At 37.2% G+C, this 23,353-nt stretch overlaps 1 protein-coding gene across 2 annotated transcripts in view; it reads left to right on the top strand.

The window, feature by feature from the left end:
- ZNF280B (zinc finger protein 280B) overlaps positions 1–23,353 on the top strand; it is a 24,096-nt gene extending 743 nt beyond the window's left edge. Inside the window, exons 2-3 of one of the 2 annotated variants that reach the window (XM_077874445.1) lie at positions 200–260; positions 18,541–23,353. In XM_077874445.1, coding sequence (XP_077730571.1) covers positions 18,611–20,242 — 1,632 coding nt within the window. In that variant the 5' untranslated portion in view covers positions 200–260; positions 18,541–18,610 and the 3' untranslated portion in view covers positions 20,243–23,353. The remainder of the gene's footprint in view (positions 1–199; positions 261–18,540) is intronic. The other variant, XM_077874446.1, reaches the window with a different exon arrangement.

Raw genomic sequence — 23,353 nt, 5'->3', positions numbered from 1 at the left:
GTAGTGTTTTCTTTGCTAAGATGTGGGGGAGGGGAGTGGGGGAGGAACAGGTGCCCGGGAGAGGATCCGGTTCTCTTCCCTGGTTCCTCGCGCGAGGTGCTTGATCAACATCCAGAAGGCGATCTCAGGTGGGCAGTGGAATAGAAAACATGCCTGCAACGTGCAAGTGACCCACATCCTCCTCTCTGCTTGCCTCAAGGATGTGATCTTCTCCTGCCTGGAGCAGCTCAAACTCTTAGAAGTTTCAGTGCACACCTGAGGTAAGATGAGAGATCTTTATTTATTTATCTTTTTTTTGTTTTTTTTGGAAGATTTTATTTATTCATGAGAGACACACAGAGCGCGCGAGAGAGGCACAAGCAGGGTCCACGCAGGGAGCCTGACGTGGGACTGGATCCCAGGTCTCCAGGATCTCTACCTGAGCTGAAGGCAGACACTCAACCACTGGGCCACCCAGGTGCCCGGGAGAGATCTTTATAAGGACGAAGATTGTATCTTTTTTTCCCTTATTTTCTCCTGTGTTAAAAGACTACTGGGCAGCCTGGGTGGCTCAGCAGTTTAGTGCCTGCCTTTGGCCCAGGGCGTGATCCTGGAGTCTTGGGATCGAGTCCCACACTGAGCTTCCTGCGTGGAGCCTGCTTCTCCCTCTGCCTGTGTCTCTGCCTTTCTTGCTCTCTGTGTGTGTCTCTCATGAATAAATAAATAAAATCTTTAAAAAAAAAAAAAGACTACTGTTTAGACAGTGTTTCCTGAGTGTGTCTGACCTGAGTATGTCTGGTAAATGCAAGCCAATTCTGGAGCTCTGTTTATTGCTCCCTTAAAAACAAGGAGGGCAGCATTCTTTCACCTGTTCTCTCGAAAGGAAAAAGAAAGTAAGAGGGTCATACGTTTTAAGCTGCATGAAACTGACTTCTTGTACAATGGTGTGAGGCCAAGATGGGCTGATACACATACCAGAGGTTTCAGCTCATGTGTTAAAGTGGTTAAATCAGGGTAAATGTGTGTTGATTAAGAGTGATTACACGAGGTTAGTTTGCACATTTGTATAACCCTTTCCTTAAGGGCTTTACTTGGTGAAGTGATTGAATATGGGTGGACGAGGCCACATGAAATCATTTCATGCCAGTTGGCAAACAATAAGTAAGTTGTATGCCCAGTAACTTGTGTATATAGCTCAGTGAGACCCATTATATAGTTATCTATTGCTGTGGGACACGTCTCAAACTTAATGACCTAAGGAATGTTTGTCTCAACATTTGTCATGCTCTAGGATCTAGGACTGGCTTAGCTGGTGATTCTGGCTCAGGGTGTCTTAGGAGGTCATACTGAAGGTCTTGACTGGGTTGGCAGTCTCGGAGGACTTTTTTGTTGGATGACCAGTGTCCAAGCTTGCTCACTTGACTGTCAGTTCTTCACTCTGTGGGCCTCTCCATGGGGCTGCGCCTGTCATGGCAACTGGCTTCCCTTAGATAGAGTGATTCAGGAGATTCAAGAGCGAGTTTGCCCCCAAGATGAAGTGCAGTCTTTTTCAGAAGTTCGATACCATCCCATCTGTATTTGCTTAGTCACATAGGCTAACCCTGTGATAGTGTGGGAGAGGACTAACACAAGAGTGTGAATACCAGGAGGTAAGATTTATTTGGGGCCATCTTGGAGGCTGGCTACCACACCCGTTACACACCATTCCAACTCTTCTCCAGATTGTTCTGTTATTATGAATGAATTATTTGGCTCCAGGCTAAGGGGAAAAACCTCCCCTTATGTACTAAATCCAAGCAGTTTTTGTTTATTTAGGAATACTCTTCCAGCAAGTCTCTTCTTTGTCCTGGATTAAGTTTTTGGTTTCTCTGGATGATTATCATCAGCAAACAGACTGTAATGTCACCTCTCATTAAAAAAATCCATCTTTTAATTGCATATCCACCTTCTGCTTATTTTATTTCATATTTGCTTTTCATTATAGGAAAACTCCAGAGTTGTGCTTATTTGCTTCCTCCAGTTCTCCCATGCTCCTTTAAGTCCACTCTTGTCAAGATCATCAATGAATTCTACAGTGCTTAATCCAGTAATCAATTGTTAGTTATTAATTATGTGATCTATTGGCAGCATTTATCAGAGTCATTCATTTCCTCTTCCCTGAAAATAATTTTTCATTTGGATTACAACATGTTTCTTTTTCTCAATTTCCTTTTACTGCCCCCACCCCCACCCCCCACCCCTACCTCCACCCCAGTTGGCTCTAAGTAAGTGTTCCCTTTTCATATCCTTTCCTGGTTTCTTCTTATGTCCCTGACCTCTAACTGATGGAATGCCCCAGGGCTTGGATATCAACCCTCTTTCCCTAGATGACCTCATCTAGTCTTGTGTTTTATGTAACATTACATGCCAAAGACTCCAAAATTTGTGTACTTAGCCTAGGTCTTTCTCTGAGCTCTGGTCTCATATTTACCTGCTCAGTATTACCTCTTGTAGGTGTCATCCTCTTCATATCCCAGATCCAATCTATCAACAAATCTTGTGAACATTTAACCTTAAAGGTTTGATCAGGAATTTGACCCTTTCTCAGTATCCCTGTCTTGTACTACTATCATCTCCTGTCTGTATTATTTCAGTGTTCTCTTAACTTGCCTTCCTGCTCCCAAGTATTACCCTCTAAAGTCTAATTTCTTCATATAGCAAGCCAGAGTGATCCTTTTGAAATGAAAGATCGAATCACTCCTCACTCAAAACCTCCCAGTGACCCATTACACTCAGAGTAAAAACCAAAGAACTTAGAATGGCCTACATTAACATACTACAATGAACTCATTCTTTGATCTCATCTCCAGTTTCTCTCCCTTTCCATTGGCTTGCCTATGTTAGCCTCTTGAGCAGTCCTTAAATTTGGTAAGCAGGCTCCTCGCAGAGCCTTTGTGTTTACCCTTCCTTCTGCTGGCGAATTCTTCCCCAGATCCCCATAACCATGCCATACAAATATCAACCTGCCTCCATGCTACCTGGCTCATTTCCTCCTTTATTTCCTCTGTAGCATTTATAACCATTTGAAATTTTATTTATATGTATACACATATATAATAATATATTTTGTATGTTTTACATTACATTAGGAATTGAAATATGTATCCTGTGCTATTATAACATTGCATACAGCAACTTCATATGTGTCTATTTTTTAAAATGTATTTTCTAGTTATCTCTATTGCAGTGTCAAGTCCCTGAAGAAAGAGTCTTTGTTTCAATCACTACTGTATCACCAGTACCTAGACAAGTACCTGGCACTTGGTAGGCTCACTAGATACTTCCTGATACTCAGATTCCTCACAAACACCATCTTGATCCTCTTCCCTCCTCTTTTCTCTGTTAGGAGTTAGGGTTAGGAGTAGGAGACTGTCAGAACTAAGCAGTTCCTTTTTTTTTTTTTTTTTTTTTTTTTTATTTATGATAGTCACACACACACACAGAGAGAGAGAGGCAGAGACACAGGCAGAGGGAGAAGCAGGCTCCATGCACCGGGAGCCCGATGTGGGATTCGATCCTGGGTCTCCAGGATCGTGCCCTGGGCCAAAGGCAGGCGCCAAACCGCTGCGCCACCCAGGGATCCCATGCAGTTCTTTATCATTCTGCTCCTGTGTCATTTCTTTGTTTCTCAGCCTTTTGTGCATAGGGATATGTTCTAATTCTACTGGTTTAATTTGTTTTATAGTTGTACTTCATCCAAAATAGTGAACATCAGAACATTACCTACCTTATATGTATGACCACCCATAGAACTTATGATCTTTCCATGGAGTAATAATTTCTTTTAAAAAATGAGAAAGAAAGAAAGAAAGAAAAAAATTCCCCCCTCCTCCTTTTTTTGCACCCAGGAATTCTAACATAGCATTATTATGTTAGGGTCAATTTGATATGAAAAAAATAATAGTGACTTTCATCTTTTGGTTTCATAACAGTTAGAAAAATTTGGATACAGGTTATTTTAAGCCATCCTTTGTAAGTTTCTTATACTTGTCAACTACAAGTATTACTTATACTTTCCTTTAAATGTATAAATTAGTCATTTGAGTAACACCAAATAATAGAGTTCCGAGAGTTCTGCTTAATCATTAGTATTGTATACATTTTAAAACAAAATATGGATGCTCTGTGGGAGTCCTATCAGGAATTTTTTCCTTGGGAGCTTTCCAGTAGCAAGGAGATATATGTTATATAGAGATGCATGACAGGGCCCATATGGCCTGTATAGAATATGCTCTCACCACTTTCCTAACTTCCAGATTCCTTATAATTAGGTAGACTAATTTATCACCGAAATCAGTTTTTTTGTTTTGTTTTTTGTTTTGTTTTGTTTTGTTTTTTGGAGGAAGGTGAAGAAGAGAGAGAAAATAAGCAGACTCCCCACCAAGCACAGAGCCCAACACAGGTCTTGATCTCATGACCCTGAGATCATGACCTAAGCTGAAATCCACAGTCAGATACTTAAATGATTGAGCCACTCAGGCAGCCTGAAATCAAGATATTTTTAAGACTGAAAAATGGCACTATTAAAAAATACATAGGGACAGCAGGTCAAACTGGATTGTCCTGGTCAAATCAAGATATTTAGCAATCCTAATGTTAATTAAGTTGGTGTTTCAAGTCCTTGGTATCAGAGTAGTGTCCACTCTACCAGATGATGTCTATCTATCCCTGGGGATGTATGCCTCCCACTACAAATTTGTAGATTGACCATATGATATAAGTTTAACTCTCTGTTGGCTGGATTAGTTTGCATTGTTACCATAATCCTAATTACTTAATTTTTGTTACATGAATGGAGTCTGTTTAGGGACTTTGAAAATTTAGTATCAGTTGTTGGGATGTGGGGGTCACACCAGCCTATTGCTAGGCATTGTTTTCTTTAATTGAGATATAATTCACATATTATACATTCACTCTGTAGAATGCAAAATTGAATGATTTTTAGTATATTCACAAATTGTGCAGTCTTTGCTACTATCTTAATTCCCAAACATTTCATCAATCCTAAAACCCTGTATTAGTTTCCTGTGGCTACTATAACAAATTACCACACTCTTGGTGGATTAAAACAACAAAAGTTTATTATCTCTGTGTTCTCGAGGTAAATTAGAAATCACTATCCCTGGACCTAAGTGTGTTGGCAGGGCCATGCTACCCTGGATACTCTAGGGGAGAATCCATTCCTTGCCTCTTCCAGCCGGCATTCTTTGGCTGTGTCCGTATTACTCCAATATTGTTACAATGCTTTCTCCTATTGTATGTGTGAAATCTTCTGTCTCTCTTACGGAGGATACTTGTGGTGATATTTTGGGTCCATTTGTATGTATAATTCAGCATAATTTTCCCATCTCAAGATTCTTAATTACATCTGCATAGACCCTTTTCTCAAATCAGATAATACTTTTCAGGGATTAGGATCTAGTATTTTTCAAGGCCATTATTAAAACTACTATATTCCTTATTCTTCCCCCTACCCCAGCCCATGGCAACCACTAGTCTATTTCTGTGTCATGGATTTGCCTAATATAGGCATTTTATATTAGAGGAATCATACAATATTTGGCCTTTTTGTGTCTGGCTTTATTTACTTAGCATGTTTCCAAGGTTCATCCATGTTATACATGTATAGTAGTACTCTGTTTTCCTGGCTGAATAACATTCCATTGTATAGCTATGCCACAATGTATCCATTCATCAGTTAATGGACATTTGGGTTGTTTGCACTTTGCAGCTATTGTGAATAATGCTGCTCTGAACATTGTTGAGCAAATTTTTGTGTGGACTTATATTTTCAACTCTTTGGGATATATACCTGGGAGGGAAATTGCTGGATCATATACCTCTATATTTAATTTTTGAGATGCTACCAAATTGCTTTCCGAAGTGGCAATTGTACTAGCAATATAAGGATTCTGATTTTTCCACATTCTTTGTAACATTTTTACTGTTCTTATTTTTTGATTATAGTCAATCCAGTGGATATAAAGTGGTATCTAATTGCGATTTTGATTCACATTTCCCTTAATAACTAATTGTATTGAGGAGCATTTTTTGTGCTTATTGTATTGTATTATTTGTGTACTTCCTTGGGAAAATGTTTATTCAAATTTTTTGCTCATTTTTTATTTTGGTAAAAACATAACATAAATTTTACCATCTTAACCATTTAATTGTTAAATATATTCACATTGTTGTTGTTTTTAAGATTTTTATTTGTGAGCGACACAGAGAGGCAGAGACATAGGAGAGGGAGAAGCAGGCTGCCTGCAGGGAGCTTGATGTGGGACTCAATCCCAGGACCCCGGGATCACAAGTGAGCCAATGGCAGATGCTCAACCACTGAGTCACCCAGGTGCCCCTATTCAAGTTGTTTTAAAACACATCTCTAGAACTTTTCATCTTGCAAAATTGAAACTTTGTATCCATCCCATTAAACAACAGACTCCCTTTTTCTCTCTCTCCCTAGAGTGAGGTATCCACCTTTCTACTTTTTGTTTCTTTTCTGTTGCTTTGACTACTTTAGATACTTCATATAAGTGGAATTAACATAGTATTTGTTTCTTTGTGATTGGCTTTTAAATTTGGCATAAGTGTCCTCAAGGTTCATAGGTGTTGCTGTATGTGGCGGGACTTCCTTCTTATGGCTGGATAATACCTGATTGTATGTATATACCACATTTTAAGAATTCATTCATCAGTTAATGAACATTTGGGCTGCTTCCACCTCTTAATTATCATGAACAGTGCTGCTGTTATCATGAATATAAGTGTGCAAATATCTCTTTGAAATCCTGCTTTCATTTCTTTTGGATGTATGTATATCCAGAAGTGGGATTGCTGGATCATATGGTAGTTCAATTTTTAATGTTTTGAGGAACCTCTTTTGCTTTCCATAGCAATTGCACCATTTTACTTTCCAACCACAGCATATGAGGATTCTAATTTCTTCACATCCCTTGCAACAGTTGTTATTTTCTAGTGTGTTTATTTATTTTTATATTTTTTGATAGTAGCTATCCTAAGGGGTATAAGGTAATATATCATTGTGATTTTGATTCACATTCCTCTGATTAGCATGTTGAACATCTTTATACTTGGCCATTTGTATATCATTTTTGGAGAAATTTCTATTTCATTGCCTCCTTTTTTAAAAGTTTTTATTTAAGTAATCTCTCCAGCCAACATATGGCTCGAACTCATGACCCTGAGATCAAAAGTCATTTTCTTCAGACTGAGCCAGTCAGGCACCACCCTTGCCCATTTTTAAATTGAGTTGTCTTCTGATGTAAGAGGTCTTTATATATTGTGGATATAAATCCCTTATCACATATATGATTTATAGATATTTTCTCCCATTCTTTGGGTTGTCTTTTTTACTTTCATCATGGTATCCTTTAAAGGACAAAAGTTTTTAATTTGATGAAATCCAGAGCACCCGGATGCCTCAGCGTCTGAGCATCTGCCTTTGGCTCATCCTGGGGTCCTGGAATTGAGTTCCACATCAGTCTCCCCTCAGGGAGGCTGCTTCTCCCTCTGCCTATGTCTCTGCCTCTCTCTCGGTGTTTCCCATGAATAAGTAAATAAAAATAATAAAAAATAATAATTTTATGAAATGCTGTTTTTTAAAATTTATTTAAATTAAATTAATTAGCAAATAGTGTACTATTAGTTTCAGATGTAGAGTTCAGTGATTCATCAGTCTTATATAACACCCAGTGCTCATTATGTCTCTCATTATAGCCCTCCATAATGAACTAACCAGCTACTCCATCCCCCCACATCCTCCCCTCCAGTAACCCTCAGTTTGTTTTCTGTGGTTAAGAGTCTCTTATGGTTTTTCTCCCTCTGATTTTGTCTTATTTTATTTTTTGCTCTCTTTGCCTATGATCCTCTGTTTTGTTATTTAAATTCCACATATGAGTGAAATCACGGTAATTTTCTTTATCTGACTTATTTCACTTAGCATAATATCCTCCAATTCCATCCATGTAATTACAAATGGCAAGATTTCATTTTTTTGATGACTGATTAATATTCCATTGTGTACATATATTACTGCATCTTTTTTATCCATTCATCTGTGGATGGACATCTGGGTTCTTTTTATAGTTTGGCTGTTGTGGACATTGCTGCTATAAACATTGTGGTACGGGTGCCCCTTCAGATCATTACTACTTTTGTATCTTTGGGGTAAATACTTAGGAGTGCAATTGCTGAGTTGTAGGGTAGCTCTATTTTTAGCTTCTTGAGGACTCTGTTTTCAGAGTGACTGTACCAGCTTGCATTCCCACAACAGTATGAGAAGGTTCCCCTTGATGAAATCCTGTTTATTTTTCTTTTGTTATTATTCTTTTGTTATCTTGTTGAAAAAAAACCATTTACCTCTATTTTTTTTAAAAAAACTTACAGTTAGCTCTTATATTTAGTTCTACAGTCTATTTTGAGGGGTTTTGTTTTGTTGTTTTAGTATATGGTGTTAGCAGGGGTCCAACCTCATTCTTTTGATGTGGATGGAGGTTCAGTTGTTCGAACATTTGTTGAAAAATCTTAATCTGTTCCCCACTTAATTATTTTGGTATTCTTGCTGAAAATCAATTGGCCATTAGTGTATGGGTTTATTTCTGGACTCTGAATTGTATCCTATTGATCTATGTTTCTATCTTTATGCTACCACACTTTTCATTACTGTAACTTTGTAATAAGTTTTGAAATCAATGTGAAATTTTCATTTCTTTTTTAAGATTATTTTGGCTGTTCTAAGTCTTTTGCATTTCCACATGAATTTTAATTTCTGTGAAAAAGCAAGCTGGGATTTTGATAAATCAGTATCTGGAGTCTTGTTGTCTGAACAATATTAGATTTTATCCATTAATATGAGATGTATGCATTTACTTCGTTCTTTTTAATTGCCTCAGCAGTGTATTCAGTATAATTGAGTGTTTTCAGTATGAATTTCTTACATTTTTTTGGGGGGTAAATTTGTTCTTAACTATTTTATTTTTTGTAATGCTTGTGTACACAGAACTGCTTACTTCATTTTCAGTGTTTATTGCTAATGTATAGAAATATAATTGATGTTTTATATTGATCTTACATTGTTTACTAGGTCTAATACTAAGTTCTCAAAATTTTCTATGTACAGAAATCATGTCTTCTGCATGTAGTTTTACTTCTTTTTTTCCAGTCTGAATACTTTTTTACTTTTTTTTCCTTGCCTGATTATCCTGGTTAAACAACCTCCAGTATAATGTTGAATCAGAATGTTAGAAGTGGACATCTTTGTCTTGTTCCTGATCTTAGAAGAGAAGCTTTCAGTCTTTTTACCATGAAGTATAATGCTAGCTGTGGGTCTTTTACAAATGCCCTTTGTCTGATTGAAAAAGTTCCCTTCTCCCAATTGTTGAGTGGGGTTTTTTTTTCAACTCACAAAAGGGTGCTAAATTTTGTTTAATGCTTTTATTTGCTGGCAGATGTGGGTTTTTGGTCTTTTATTCTATTGAAATTGTATAATATTGATTGATTTTTATATAATGAACCAACTTTGCATTTCTTACGTAAATCTCACTTGGTCATGGTGTATAGTCCTTTTATATGTTATTAAATTTGTTAGTATTTTGTTAAGGATTTTTTACCTCCATTCATAAGAGATATTAGTATTTAGGAGGCTTTTTTTGTTTTTGTTTTTGATGTGTGAGGTCTTTAATTTTGGTATAAATAGTACTGGCCTCAGAATGAGCTGGAAAGTTTTCTCTCCTAATTTTTGGACGAGTTGATGGAGGATTAGTGCTAATTCTTCTTGAATTGTTTTAGTAGAATTTATAAGGATAGTCATTTGATCTTTGATTTTTCTTTGGGTAATTTTTTTTTATTACTAACTTAATCTCTTATTTTGGATATATTTTTATTTTCTAGGTTTGTTTTTGGAGTCAGTTTGGTAGTTTGTGTCTTTCTAGAATTTATCCGTTTCATCAAGGTTATCTTATTCCTTGGAGTAAAATTGTTTATAGCGTCCCCTTAATATATTTTTTAAATTTCAGGGGAGCCTAGTTGGCTCAATTGGCTCAGGTCATGACCTCAGTTGGCTCAGATCATGATCTTGGGGTCCTGGGATCAAGCCCCATTGGGCTTCCTGCTCAGCTGGGAGCTGGCTTCTCCTTCTGCCCCTCCCCCTGTCTCTCCCTTACACCTCCTGCTCCCCCCGTTTGTGCTTACTCTCTCTCTCTCTCTCTCTCTCTCAGATAAAGAAGTAAAATCTTGAAAAAATTTTTTTTTAAATTTCCGTATGGTTGGTAGTAATATCCCCTCTTTATTTAAAAAATAATATATTGAGGGTGAAATTCACATAACATAAAATCAGTCATTTTAAAGTGAAAGATTCCGTGGTATTTAGAGCACTCACAGTGTTGTACATCTGCTGCCCTTATCTAGTTCCATAACATCTCAAACATTCCAAAGTAAAACTTTACCATTAAGCAGTTTCTCTCCATTTCTCCTCTCCCATCCCCTGGCAACTACCATTGTTTAGATTCTATGGCTTTATCTATTCTGGATATTTCCTATAGATAAAATCATATAATATATGAACTTTTCTGTCTGACTTCTTTCACTTTGCATGTTTTTAGGTTTTATTCAGGTTGTAGTATCAATACTTCATTCCATTTTTTAAAAATTAATTATTTTTATTGGTATAATTAACATATAACATTATATTAATTTCAGGTGTATAGCATGATTTGGTATTTGTATAAATTGTGATATGATGCCCACAATAAGTACTTAACATTTGTCACCATATGTAATTTTTTTTTATCTTGTGATGAGAACATTTAAGATCTACTCTCCTAGCAACTTTCAAATATGCAATACAATATTATTAAGTATAGGAACTATGTTGTACATTAATTACATCTCCATGACTTACTTATAATTGGAAGTTTGTACCTTTTGATCCCCTTTATCCCCCTCCCTTGCCTCTGGCAGTCACCAGTCTATTCTCTGTTTCTATGAGTTTATTATTCTTAAAGATTCCACATATTGGGATGCCTGAGTGGCTCAGTGGTTGAGCTCTGCCTTCAGCTCAGGTCGTGATCCTGGGGTCCTGGGATTGAGTCCCACATTGGGCTCCCTGCAGGGAGCCTGCTTTTCCCTCTGCCTATGTCTCTGCCTCTCTCTCTGTGTCTCTCACAAATGGATAGATAAAATCTTAAAAAAAAAAAAAAAAAAAAAAAAAGATTCCACATATTAGTGAGATCATACAGTAATTGTCTTTATTTGCCTTATTTCACTTAGCATAATGCCTTCAGGTCCATTGTATCACAAATGGCAATATTTCATTTTTTTTATGGCTGAATATTATTTCATTATTTGTATATACCACATTTTCTTTATCTATCAGTTGATACTTCAGTTATTTCTATATCTTGGCTGTTGTAAATTATACAGCAATGAACATGAAAGTGCCTTTATTCTCTTTATGGTTGAATAATATTTCAGTGTTTTATATACCACAATTTGTCCATTCATCCATTGATGGATATTTGTAGTATTTTCACCATTAAGTTCTTAGGCTACTATAGTGAATTAGGCTACTATAATCATGATGTACTTTACATGTAATTTGAGTACTGGTTTTCAATTCTTGGGCATATACCTAGAAGTGAACTTGTGGGGTCATATGATAACTTCAGTGTTTAACTTTTTGAGGAACTGCCAAACTATTTCCCACAGAAATCCTGTTTTTTGCAAACCTTTGGTTAATTTCCGGGATCAAAAATCTTGATTATTTTTATAAATTTATTTTTTATTGGTGTTCAATTTATCAACATATAGAATAACACCCAGTGTTCATCCCATCAAGTGCCCTCCTCAGTGCCCGTCACCCAGTCACACCTACCCCCTGCCCACCTCCCTTTCTACCACCTTGTTCGTTTCCCAGAGTTAGGAGTCTCTCATGTTCTGTCTTCCTTTCTGATATTTCCCCACTCATTTTTTCTCCTTTCCCCTTTATTCCCTTTCACTTTATTCCCTTTCATATTTTTTATATTCCCCAAATGAATGAGACCATATAATGTTTGTCCTTCTCCGATTAACTTATTTCACTCAGCATAATACCCCCCAGTTCCATCCATTTTGAAGCAAATGGTAGGTATTTGTCGTTTCTAATGGCTGAGTAATATTCCATTGTATACATAGACCACATCTTCTTTATCCTTTCATCTTTCGATGGACACCGAGGCTCCTTCCACAGTTTGGCTATTGTGGACATTGCTGTTATAAACATCGGGGTGCAAGTGTCTGGCAAAAAACTTGATTTTGACCATTTTGACTGTTCTCTTTGCTTTTATGAAGGAGGGAATATTTGTTTTTTTCTTATTTCACCATTCCTTATGACCTTTACCTTGTTGCTCGCATTTAACAAATTAACATGGTCATTTTTTTTTTTTTTTTAGTCATCTTTTTTTGTGGTTCTTTTCAACCTCTCTTTTAAATCATTTACCATTCATCTGATACTTCCAAACCTTTCTAAACATGCAGTCTTAGAAAAAGAACTTGCTTCTGAACTAATAGGCCACTTTTAGGTTGAACTGCTCATTTTTACTTTGTAGATTCTTCTAAGATGCTGCTCTTGGGAGGAAAGGAAAGAAAAGGGAAAAATGGCTAAGAGTGGCTGACCATAGTCATCCTCCTGAGTCTGAGGATTACAGGTTCTCACATTTGTTGTAACAGTACACTTCAGTGGCTCCCAGACTTGAAGAAAATTGGTTATTCTTTAGGTTTAATTTCCTACTTGTTCCCTCAATCCACCTTCCTTTTTTGAATTTATTTCTAACTCCCAGGTAATCGTTTTTCTTTAACAAATATTGAAGACTTATGTGCCGGGACTGCTCTAGGAATTTGGGAGAAATCAATGAGCAAAACAGACAAAAACAAAACAAGCTAAAGAAACAGAACTTCTCCAGTGGAGAACTGATAGTCTAGTGAAGAAATAAATAAATAAATAAATAAATAAATATATATATATATATATATATATATATATATATAATGCAACAATACATTCTTGGTGTTACAAAAGGTGAGGTTATAAAATTAGGAAGAAAATAATAGAGCAGGGTCATAGGATCAAATGTTGGGTAGGTAGGAGTGTTGTAATATTAGATTGGGTGATCAGAGCAAGTCTTACAGTAAAGGTGAGTTTGGATAGGGACTGGAAATATTAGCCATGGGATTTTTGGGATACAGGAGTTTCAGGCGGATACTAAAGGGAGTAGCAGGGAAGCCACTGTGATTGGACTGTAGTGAATGAGTGTTAGAATAATGGAAAAAGAGGTCAGAGAGGTAGCAAGAGTGAAAATTGGTAGTGAGGGTCTATGAATTGTTGATTTCTTTTTAGTCCAATCTACAGAAATAATCATGTCTTTTTGACAAAGAACAACTTGGTTTAATAGTTTCCCTTTTTAGACTCCCAGGTCAGAGTAGACCCCATTTTTTTTCATAGCTACTGCCCTAAGCTTATTTATAAACCAATATTTATTTAAAAATACTTATGAAGAGGATCCCTGGGTGGCGCATCGGTTTGGCGCCTGCCTTTGGCCCAGGGCACGATCCTGGAGACCCAATATCAAATCCCACGTCAGGCTCCCGGTGCATGGAGCCTGCTTCTCCCTCTGCCTGTGTCTCTGCCTCTCTCTCTCTGTGTGACTATCATAAATAAAAAATAAAATAAAAATAAAATAAATAAAAATAAAAATACTTATGAAAACATTATTTTTGTTTTCCTTAGTTGCCCTAAAGTGGAATATAAATGTTTACTATAGTTTTAAGGATCCTGTGAGGCTCTCCTTTCCACCAAGGATATGTTTAATGGGCATTACATTCTAAGGCAGCAGATGGTTGGGGTTAATGGAAGAAAAGTGAAGAAGAGTAGTGGGGAAGAGACATGAGTGCTATGGATGGGAAAAGAGTGAAAGGGTAGGGATAGGGATCTGGTGGAGCGGTAATGGGGTGAAAAGAGGGACAAGGGAGGTTGGTGAGGATAGGTATCAGAGGAGTCCTATTAGCCTAATCTTAGGAAGCTATTCAAGAAGGACTAATGCCTGAAAAAAAACTGTTGTGTGGCTATAACAAAGACCCATGAAGAGGGCCATTGTTTAAATACACAGGAATAACCTGGGAGATGAGTTTTACTACTGTTCTCTCAGGTATCTTTGGCGTGAAATCTTCTCATTAACTCCTTCCACAGCCCTTGGCAGCTTTGTTGATAGGGGATATAAAGTGATTTTGAGGATTAGTTCCTTAGATCTAGTAGATCTTTGGCATGTCCAACCTCCTGACTCCCGGTATCTTAAGATTCTGGTAAATTGTAGAAAATAAAGATACCAGAGGAGAAGTGACAAGGAAATTCCCATAGTCTAAGGTTATTCTTGTTCTAAATGAACTCATTCACTAACTTACTCACTTTAGGTTTGATTTTTTTCCCTACTCTTTTCATCTTGAATGATTGGTTGGATGGAAAGTTAATCAGTATGGTCAACAGCTAAAAATCCTACCAAGATCAATTGAGTGAAAAGTCCAGCAATGTCCCTGGAACGCAGTTTATGTTTATTTATTTTTTTTAAACAACAGAATTTGATTTCTCATAGATTTGGAGGCTGGAAAATTCTAGATCAAGGTGCTAGCTGATTTGCTTCCTTTCTTCTGGCTTGTAGACAGCTACCTTGTCACTGTGTCTTCACATCATAGATGGAAGACAAAGAAAGAAGCAAGCTTTCTGATATCTCTTGTTGGCACTATTCCCATCAGGAGGCCTCACCCCATGACCTTATCTACACCTAATTAGATGGGAACCCAAAGTTCCCATCTCCAAATACCATCACCCTGGGAGTTAGGGCTTCAACATATGAGTTTTGGAGGTACATATTTCAGTCCATAGCATAACTGAAAGTCTATTCTCTAAAATTGCAGGAGTCGTTTAAATGGAGGAATAGTGGAGTGATATAATTACAGAAGTGTTTTAAGATTCATCTAGTGGTGGTATGCAGTTGGTGATAATTGGAAGGACAGAGAGACAAGAGAATTTGGAGCCTAGTATAGATGTACAAACATGAAGTAACCAGTGGACTTAAAGCTAGATTTTGAGGGGAGGAGCTTTAATAGGAATGGAAATGAAAGGCATTTAGAGTGACTAATGCTTCAAAAAGTTATTTAGAACTACACTTACAAGTTTCTGTGAGTAATTTGATGGAAGTTGGGGAAGGTTTGAACAGTTTTTATAAAATATAGGGAGAGTGAAAATGAATCCAGTGAGACTCTTTGATCCTTAGAAACTAAGCAATTAACAGCATCATCACCAGAAATTTAGACATGCATTAAGTTAGAGTTCTAGTGGGAAGAATGAGGAACTAGAATTGAGGAATCATGAATTTTAGTGCTAGCTCTCTGCAGACTTTATATGTAACTTTAGGTGAATCATAACTTTTTCTGGGTTTTAAAAGTATATACTCAGGGCATCCCCGGTGGCTCAGTGGTTTAGTGCCGCCTTCAGTCCAGGACATGATCCTGGAGACCTGGAATCCAGTCCCATGTTGGGCTCCCTGCTTGGAGCCTGCTTCTCCCTCTACCTGTGTCTCTGCCTCTCTCTCTCTCTCTCTCCCTCTCTCTCTCTCTCTCTGTGTCTCTCATGAATAAATAAATAAAATCTTAAAAAAGTCTATCCTCAGATAATTCTGATGGTTATTTTAATTGTCAAATTAGATTTTTATTCTATTTTTTATTTAAAATTTTTATTTTTAAGTGTAAATTTTATTCTGATTTTTATGATATCGAGGAGAATAATAATTTCAATTTAGAATTATTTCTTGACAGAGGATATTAGAGTATCTTGTAGAATTACCTAGCAGACAGTTACTAGAAGTGTGGAAGTGATTCTCAGGAGAAGGTTAGATGAGGGCATAAGTTCTCCCATAGAACATTTTTGATTGCATATGTAGGGGATTGCTGCTAGCATCTAGTAAGTAGAGGTCAGGGATATTGCTAAACATCCTAAATGTACCCAACAACCCCCACAACAGAATTTTCTGGCTCAGAAGTGTTACGGTGCTTATGTTGGGAAACAGTAGACTAGGTGGCATTAGCATGGAATTAGATGATTGAAATTGTATATAGACAGACAAAACCAATTGTTGGTGCAGTGTTTTCAGATGTGCCTTAAATGTTTTCTTGCATTACATATCACCTAATTATGTACTTAATCTTAATTTTAAGAAGGCTGTAAATCGCTATTCATAACACTAGATTATAAGCTTCATGCTCACCACTTTCTACTTAGTATTTGGTAGTGTCAAACCAGTGTTGGGCAAGCAAGATACAGTTGTGGAACAAGTGACGAAAAGAGTAAGTTTTCTGCTTAATATTCTATTTATTTTTTTAACTTACTTTGAAATTGGTACACAAATCTCAGGGTTAAATATGGGTTCCAAAATTATATGCTGATGTGCTAATTAAATTAATGGGAGGTACATAGCACATATTAGATGCCAGTTTAATTTTTATAGATGGGATTTGAAGGGTCTGTCTAATTGGGCTACAATGAACTGTGACATTAGGTTTGCAAAAACTGGTGAGTTATGAACCATAGTTTAAAGTACCTACATCATGGTCAATTTAAGAAAAATGAAATAGAAAATATTAGAATAAGCATCCGATGTAGTAAAGCAATTGTTATTTATGTGTTTGGGTAGTGAGACTCCATATACATTGTTTTTTTGTTTGTTTTACTATAGGTTGTGATAAAAAATGTTTGTAAAAAACTAGAAGCTTTCAATCCTTCATAGGCCTACAGAATATCTGGATGGACAAGATTCTAAGAGTAAATCATAGAAAATGTGGCATTACAGATGCCTGGGTAGCTCAGTGGTTGAGCATCTCCCGGGATCTGGGATTGTCCTGCATGGGTTCCCCGCATGGAGCCTGCTTCCCCTTCTGCCTGTGTCTCTGCCTCTCTCTCTCTGTCTCTCTCTGCCTCATGAATAAATAAAATCTTAAAAAAAGAAAACAGTCTATTCTACAAATAGATGTTCTTATTAATGAAAGTTACTATTAATGCATTTAACAAATTCTGTATTTGTTGAGCTCCCATGTTGTGCCAAGCACTGTTCTTTGCTCTGGATATAAAACAGTCAACAAAAAAGTAATCTGTGTGCTTTGGAGTTTACATTTTACGGGATAGACAGTAGAAAAAGAATTAAGATACATAAAGTTTATAATGTGTTAGGTGGTGATAAGGACTTGAAGATGAGGGGAAGGGAAGAGATTGGGAATGTGAATTAGCAGTTGGTTGGAGTATTTGAGAACCTCTTTGAGGAGACTTGGAACAGAGGTCTGAAGATGGTAAGGAGTCAGCCATACAGGTAACTGGATGATGAGCATTCATATTAGAAGGACAGAAAATACAGGGCCCTAAGCAAGGTAAAGTGTTTAATGTGTTCAAGAAATAGCAAGGCGGGTACTGTGGTTACAGTGAGTTGGATAGGGAAGAAGAGTAGGACATAACTGTGGGGTAGTATGTAGGCTTGGAAGCATGGTCTTACAGGCATTGGAAATATTGGAAGCACTTGACTTTTTACTGAGTGAAGCAAAAAGCTATTGGAGGGTTTTGAGCTGAGCAGTAATATAATGTGATGTGACAATCGCTTTTTCTGCCATGTGGAGAAGAGACTGAAGTGGGTGGAGGGAGGAAGTTCTGGGATTGAAGTTCAGTGGGAAAGTCAGGATTGGAGGGAGAAATTTAGGAGACATCAGTGAATGGACTATAATTAAGGCCTTGAATTGGGATGAGATTATCAAGAGTTTCAATCTGCTGGGCATGTGCTAAGCACTTGACATTGAATTATGCTGTTGACTGTGGGTAGGTATTGTTACTCTGTTCTTTGAATTTGAAACTTCTTTTTTTATGTTAATATTTATGAAATTAGTATGTTTGAATCAATTGAGATATGTATATTTACTGTAAAATTTTCTTCAATTCTACTACAAAATAAGGTACCCTTGAATTGTTGGTGCTTTTTAAAAAGAGCTGTTACCTTAAGTCTAAGAAATAAGAACTTTTGCCTTTAAGATACAGAACCACATTTAAAAGTTTTGAACTTGCCAAGGGAAATGCAGCTGGTGTGTGGCTGACTTAGAATTCCAGCTTAATCTTCTCTGACTCCAAAGCCCATATTTCTAAACCATGCACAATGGTGCCTTTGTAAAATAGCATACTCTTTACGTATGATTTCACCTAGTGATTAGTTACTAGGTTTTTTCCTTTTTTTTTTTTTTTAATAGAAGAAACCACGATCAGCATAGGGCAAAGCTATGATGCCAGAGTTGCACAGACTTATAATAATAGTAGGCTTTAAACTATCATTTATCCTGTGAGTTTTATTGTCCTTATCTTATAAAATAAGGATATTAGTTTTGAAGAGAAATAAGACAATGCATTTTTCTGTACTTACTGATGTGTATTGTGTTTGTACTTAGGTGGCAGTTTACATAAAGAAAGCACTGGGACTGTGGCCACACCTTCAAGAATAAAAAAAAAAATTAGAAAATGGAACAACCATGTATGTTATGTGAGGAAGAACAGGTGCCAGAACCACAGCAGAATGTAGAAGATACCAAACAAGTAGATGAAGATGCTGAGCTGATCTTTGTTGGAGTGGAACATGTAAATGACGATGCTGAGCTGATCTTTGTTGGAGTGACTTCAAATTCAAAACCAGTTGTTTCAAACATTTTGAACAGAGTTACCCCAGGTTCATGTTCAAGGAGAAAAAAGTATGGTCACCTCAGAAAAGGTACTACTCACAAATTGCAGCCAGTAAGTTATGTGACCCCTGTATCAGAAGCAGTGACCGACTTGCCAGTTTCTGAATCTGAATCAAGATCAACAGATAGTCCTATTATTATTGAGCCTTTGTCTAAACCTGATTATAAAAATAATTCACCACAAGTCGTGCCTGATAGCTCTTCAGAGTTATGTTCTCCTTTGATTACATTCACAAGTTCATTACAGCATCCAGGAGGAGCAGCACTTTCTGTAGGAGGTATGAATCAAAGTACTTGCATATCAAAGCGACTTTCCACTGCTGAAGTAAATGATATAAATCCCAAAAGGCCTAAGCTCAGTGATGGAATCATAGGGGGACATGCTTCAGCTTTGTCCCCTTCAGGTAACTTTCATACAATGACTACACAGCAAAGCACACTCTCAAACAATGTTCATACCTCATTAAGCCATGTTCAGAATGGAGCACCTTTTCCAACAGCTTTTCCAAAGGACAGTGTCCATTTCAAGCCTATAAGCCCCGTTAAGGAAAACAAACTGACAGAAACAGACCTTTTGAGTCTAGCAAGTCAAAACCAAATTGTTGATTCCAAGAAAGGAAGTCTGGTCATATTACTTCATGACTTTTATTATGGGCAGTATAAAGGAGACAGTCAGCCAGAACAGAAGACTCACACAACCTTTAAATGCCTCAGCTGCTTGAAAGTTCTAAAAAACGTCAAGTTTATGAATCACATGAAGCACCATTTGGAACTTGAGAAGCAGAGGGCTGACAGCTGGGAAAACCACACCACCTGCCAGCACTGCCACCGACAGTTTCCCACTCCCTTCCAGCTTCAATGTCACATTGAAAGTGTACACACTACCCAGGAGCCCTCTGCTGTCTGTAAAATTTGTGAATTGTCATTCAAAACAGACCAGGTTCTCTTACAGCACATGAAGGACAATCATAAGCCTGGTGAAATGCCCTATGTGTGCCAGGTTTGCAATTACAGATCGTCAGCCTTTGCTGATGTGGAAATGCATTTTAGAACATGTCATGAAAACACTAAGAATTTGCTCTGTCCATTCTGTCTTAAGATTTTCAAAACTGCAACACCATACATGTGTCATTATAGGGGACACTGGGAAAAGAGTGTTCACCAGTGTTCCAAATGCCGGCTACAGTTTTTAACTTTCAAGGAGAAAATGGAGCATAAGACCCAGTGTCATCAAATGTTTAAGAAACCTAAGCAACTAGAGGGATTGCCCCCCGAAACAAAGGTTGTTATTCAAGTGTCACTGGGACCTCTTCAACCAGGATCAGTGGAATTAGCATCTGTTACTGTGAGCACGTCTGATTCTGAACCATCACCCCCCAGGTCTAAAAGTAGAATTCCAAAAAAACCTCGTTAATTCTAGTTTCAGTAATTCTAAAGCAGGTCAAAAGTCAAAAACTCCATAGGAAACAAAAAAATACAACCCATACATTATTCAGTATCATCAAAAATAGTGAAACCAATGAGTCATTTATGAGTTTCTTTTTAAATTTATGAAATACAGTATTGTCTGATCTGAATTTTGATGTTATTTAAAAATTTGTTACCTGTTTTTCATGTAATTGTATCTGGCTTAATACATCAAAGGTGTTTTGTGTATATATGTATGTAAGAGAGAAAAAAGTGGAAACCTATTTATTTTGATAGTTCATGTTTCTTGTATGTTTGAAAGCTCTTAAGTTCTGTATATAGAATCTGTAGAGTTTTTTAAGTACTTAATATGCTCTTCAACTTTGTCCATGCCTTGAAGATTTCAATATTAACTACAGTCAGACTGGAATGGCTTTGTTACATCACCATCCCATTTGAGCTGAGCTGCTGAACTCAGAAGTGTCTTGTGATGGTCTAAAGTAATCTGACTCTGAGAGCCTGAGTGTGGAGAAGTTGAGGGACAAAGTGTGGCATGAATGGGCACCAGAAACTGGGAGGTTAATCAGTAGAGAGCAGTGGCTTCTTATCTTGGTTTAAGGTGCACACGCACAAATACACACACATACACACGTTCACTCTAGTCTCGGAGCCAAGGCAGAGGGAACAGTGTCTCAAAGTGTCTTTTCCTAGCACAAGAACATCCAAAGAAGCAAAACCATTAAAATAAAATGCCTGTATTTGGCAAGGGACCCTTGCAGACATGAAACAATCACTGTATCATTGGCTTCAGCTGGAAAGGCAGGGGTAATGACTAGAATGGGGCTTAGTGCCAGTGGACCTCCTGTTGAGTGATCCAAAGAGGAATTCAGCTTGTTCACTTCCCTCTCCCTTCTGGCTGGCTTTTGGTCAGAATGAACTAGCCATATACCTCTCAGCCACAGTAGTAAGGCAAGTAAAATTTCTCAAGAGAAAGAAGCTTTGACATCCATACTTTGAACTGCACTAGACCCATAGTTTAAACTGAAAAGGGCCAAACAAATGGTATCTATCCAGTTCAAGGACTGGGCTAAATTTAGCTCTCTTATTGCTAAGCTGGAATGGGGGTTGTCCAAAAATAGTAGGTACAGTGTATAAAAGCAGCCCATGGTGACTGAGTAAAATTAAGCCCATTATAGGGCTTTTCCTTATATTTTTCCGTGTACAGTTAGCGCAGTTGAACATGTGAAATTTTCAATTTCATATCTTGCTTTGGACATGAAAGTATTACAGTTAACAGTTATGTTAACTCTCTGTTGTGTGTATAGTTTCCCTCATCAAACTAGTTGAGTTTAGGTTTTCCTTGACACACTCTGATGTGAAAGAAACGCCCCATTTATTTCATTAGGTATTAGGTCTTAGAGTTATCTAATTTATCCAGCTGTCTAATTCTTAGCTATACGTGGGGGCATCTTTTCCCCTTGCTATTTCCAAGGACTCACATTACTAGAGTGCCCTCTGAGTATTGGTTCCTGAACATCACCCTTGGCTGCCTCTGTGGATTCCCAGGATTGAGTCTCCCTGGGTATTTTCTAGTGCCATCCCTTCTTTCTCCACCTTGATTCAAGTATCTAGAAGCCTCTGTACATAAGGAACCTGGGATGCTACCTATAGACCTGAGCAAGGAGAGATGTCTACTATTTTCCCTCGCTTTCTCCTCCTCTTTAAAGGCGTCTTCTGTCTCCCCACTTCTTTCTTCCGTCTTCAATTTTGTTAAATTCCCTGAGCTTTCACAGAAAACTGGGAAGTGATAGTCATCAGCAGCTTAGCATCCCTTCTAGAATTGGGAAGGACAGATAACAAAGTAGTTGTGAGTGTATTGTTCATACTTTAAAGAATTTCTTGAGTGTAGATTCTGTTGTATTTATTTGCTCAATGCTTGACTGATTTGCACTTTGAACATTTTACTAGGCTTTTTTATTTAATTTGCTTGGGCCAAGGCACTTTGTTAATATTTTAATATTTTAGCCTGAACCTATTTCTTTAGGTGGAGAGAGAGTGTGTGTGTGCATTTGTGTGAATCAGTGTGTGTGTTTGTGTGTGTGTATGTGTATGTGCACACTTGTTTTAGTCTCAGGTGGAAATTTGTGTATAGATAGATGTGCAGACTTTTGCATACTTATCTCCCTTACTTTGTTCCTATAACAAAAATTCTGTTTTACAAAACAGTAAAAATATGAAGTATTTTAGTTCTTTTTGTGGTTGCTTGCTATTATCAACACTGTTAACTGTTATTTGCTATTTAACTATAGTATGACCCTAAGGAATACAAATTATTTATTGCCAACTACAGATTCTGGTGATAAGGTCCCTATCTACCTCCTCTCGCTTTTCCATTCTCTGCCATGCTACTCTACCATTTTCCCAACTGGTGCACTATTTTTGACACATTGGCCTTGCTTTTCTTTAAGCAAATCACATTTCCTGTTCCAAAGACTCTGTAACTGCTCTTCTCTTAGAATGCTTTTCTCCTAGGCCTGCATGGCTTGCTACCTCGCTTAATTGTTTGACACTTCCTTTGGTTTATTGAGCTTCACCAATGTTCTTAAAAGATACTGACAATGAATCTCCCCCACTTTTTTACTCCTCCCCCTTTTAAAGGCACTTTAAGCCTCCCCACTCCTTTTTTCCTCTCCAATCCGGTTAAATTTCCTAGGTTTTCACAAAAAGCTAGGAAGAGATAATCATTAAAAGCTTTGCTTCTCTTAGAATTGGGCTAGCTTGAGTCAATTTCTGTGCCTGTAACCAAAAGAAACAGTATAGTGAGTTGAGTTCTTTCAGGAGCTTTCTCTGTTTTTCTATTGATACCTCTATATTTTTTTAAGGCAATGTCACTTTGTTTTGTTTACAAATATATTGAATATCTGTCAAGATTACTATTTTGTTATTGCCCTTTGTGAATTTCCATGTCTATTTTGCTTGTTTTCAGATAAAATTTATTATTTTGTTAATGTTGCCAAAAAGTGTAAGTAAAATAGCAATTGTAGTAATAAAATGTTTTTTGGAAAAAAATGTTTTCATTTTATTATCTTTTAACCAGTAAAGTTTAAGTTAATTTTTA

This window comes from Canis aureus, chromosome 27, assembly GCF_053574225.1.
Source record: "Canis aureus isolate CA01 chromosome 27, VMU_Caureus_v.1.0, whole genome shotgun sequence".
In the NCBI taxonomy this organism is placed as follows: domain Eukaryota; kingdom Metazoa; phylum Chordata; class Mammalia; order Carnivora; family Canidae; genus Canis; species Canis aureus.
This window is presented reverse-complemented; position numbering and strand designations above follow the sequence as displayed.